Genomic DNA, 2,245 nt, shown 5'->3' with positions numbered 1-2,245 from the left:
GCACCAATGGGAGGAGAAGTCCTTGGTTCTGCCAAGACTGGACCCATCAGCATAGGGGAATGTCAGCACGGAGAGATGGGTAGGGGTGGATGGATGGGTAGGGGGAACACCCTCATAGAAAATGGGGAAACGGGGTGGAATAGGGAGTTTATGTGGACAGGAAACCAGGAAAGGGGATAACATTTGAAATGTAAATAAATTAAAAATTATCCAATAAAACAACAACAACCAAAAAGAATTATTCCAGGCCAGCTTGGGTCTCACTGAATAAAGCAATGGACTAAATACTGAATTCCTGTGTGTTACTCTAGAAATCAATGCCCTGGCCATCGCCACATTGGTACTCTCGATGGTAGTCCTCTGGGTACTCGCCATGATATTCACCAGGGTATTCTGCCTGATAATCGCTATAACTGATTTCCGACCAATTTGTTCCTGTGTCCTGGCTTCCATTGTGAATGACAGGTTCTGTGGGTGCGGCACAGTACTTAATGCCCCAGCCCATACACGCTCAATCTTTTTTAGGAAGCAACTTTGTTGGTGCCCCTCTATAGAGAAATGCTTGAGTTGGCCATTGGCTGCAATGTTAGCTTCTGGTCACAGAGATGTCTCTTCTGGTAACATCCTAACCTGTCTGGCTCCTTTGTTGGTGCCCATCTGCAGGCTAATGGTGGTCTGGTCAAAGGGTTTGTCAGTCTGTATTTTGGGATCATCAAGATGCCTTTGAGTCCCATAGGCTGTCATAGCCACCGGGCTGGCACATTTGTTGGTTCCCATCCGTAAACCAGTTACACTTTGGTCGGCCTTTCATATATCTTCATCAAAACGTATTGTTTGTTTTTCTATATACTTAACGACAATGTCAGTGGTTGTATGGAATCCTTTTATTTTTGCCAGACCTGGAAGAGCTACCAGCGTAGTCTGAACATGGGTCATGTTGCCATTCTCAAAAAGGTCGTTTGCTTCAAATATATCACGGGACTTCAGACCGTAAGCCTGGATGGCTTTAATGAAGTTGCCGATATCCTCCAACTGCGACGAGTTTAGTGAGGACTCGTTGACTTTCCTCACAGAGCCTGGCTGTAGCTTGTTTATCAGCTCCATGATCCTGTCCTTCGCCCCAGCTGGAAGTTTATGTCTGTCACCTCTTCTATCCAGGATCTTCCTCAGTTAGACTTTGAGACTTGTTCTTGATCATGGCAGAGAACCCATTGAAGGGCCCTTATTAAAGTGGGTAGCTATTTTGACTTTCGAACTGAGTTACCCTGTCCCTGTCTTAGAAGGGTGATGAACTTGTCCTCTTCAAGCCTGAGAAACCCGTGGAGGCTCCAGGTAACTCTAGTTTTGATATTTTTACTGCAAATAAACCTAATATTACTGGTCGAGATAGGAAGATAATTTAAATATTAAACATTGTTTAGACATTTTAAAATTATGTCTTTTACCGCAGTTTTGTATTTTATTTCAGTAAAACACAACTTTGAACTTATTAAAGTATGTCACTATCTGATTAATATGCAAAAATAAATTTCACTTTTATATACTAACAGAAAAATAAAATTAAAATCAAAATGATTGAATTTATATATCATCAAAATAATAAAATGGTTCATAGTACATTTAATGCTACAAAAATTGTTTTACATATATAAACATTGTTTAAGGAAATATGAAAAATATTAATGAAAGCCCATCTGTGTTCAGTCACAGAAATACTTATTAATATAATGGTGATATCCTTTGACATAATCTACATGATCTATCAAAAACAGAGCTACAGTTTCAAAATTTTATTTTTAAAAACTATTCACTTGTAATTTATACAGTATTGCAAGAAATTCATGTTAAGAGAACAGGAGGAGTGAATGGGGAGAGGAGATTGGGGAAGGACTGTGAGGAGAGGAGGCATTAGAAACTGTGGACAGGATATAAAGCAAAAATATTTTTTTTTAAAAGTACTACTTGTTTCTACATTTCAAATTTACCATAAAGCAGGAATTGTCAATCAAGTGTCTTGCAAAGCATGTAAACTGACACACAGATAAACTGACTGGGATTGTGATTCATAAATTACCTATACATTTGTCATATACTGCTTTTATTAAAAGAGCGAGCAATGTAATGGGAAAGGAAATTCTTATAATCAAGGTTAATTGTGTACATCGGGGAGATGAATCTGATTCTAAAGCTCTTACTGCACAGACATGGAGAGCTGAGTTCAGATCCCTAGAATGAATAAAAGATG

The 2,245-nt window shown here is 38.8% G+C and overlaps 1 protein-coding gene across 1 annotated transcript; it reads right to left on the bottom strand.

Moving 5' to 3' along the window:
- Positions 1–742: 742 nt before the first annotated feature.
- Positions 743–1,124, bottom strand: LOC116915021 (calponin-3-like). Its single transcript, XM_032919430.1, has one exon. The coding sequence runs from the start codon at positions 1,102–1,104 to the stop codon at positions 808–810; it is 297 nt and encodes a 98-aa protein (XP_032775321.1). The 5' UTR covers positions 1,105–1,124; the 3' UTR covers positions 743–807.
- Between the last annotated feature and the right edge of the window lie 1,121 nt (positions 1,125–2,245).

This window comes from Rattus rattus, chromosome 13 (assembly GCF_011064425.1).
Source record: "Rattus rattus isolate New Zealand chromosome 13, Rrattus_CSIRO_v1, whole genome shotgun sequence".
Lineage (NCBI taxonomy): Eukaryota > Metazoa > Chordata > Mammalia > Rodentia > Muridae > Rattus > Rattus rattus.
The sequence above is the reverse complement of the archived record's forward strand: the minus strand, read 5'-3'. Positions and strand labels throughout refer to the sequence as shown.

Excerpts from the sequence above, each read along its gene's own strand:
- LOC116915021 (XM_032919430.1), bottom strand. The coding sequence starts at position 1,104 with ATGGAGCTGATAAACAAGCTACAGCCAGGCTCTGTGAGGAAAGTCAAC.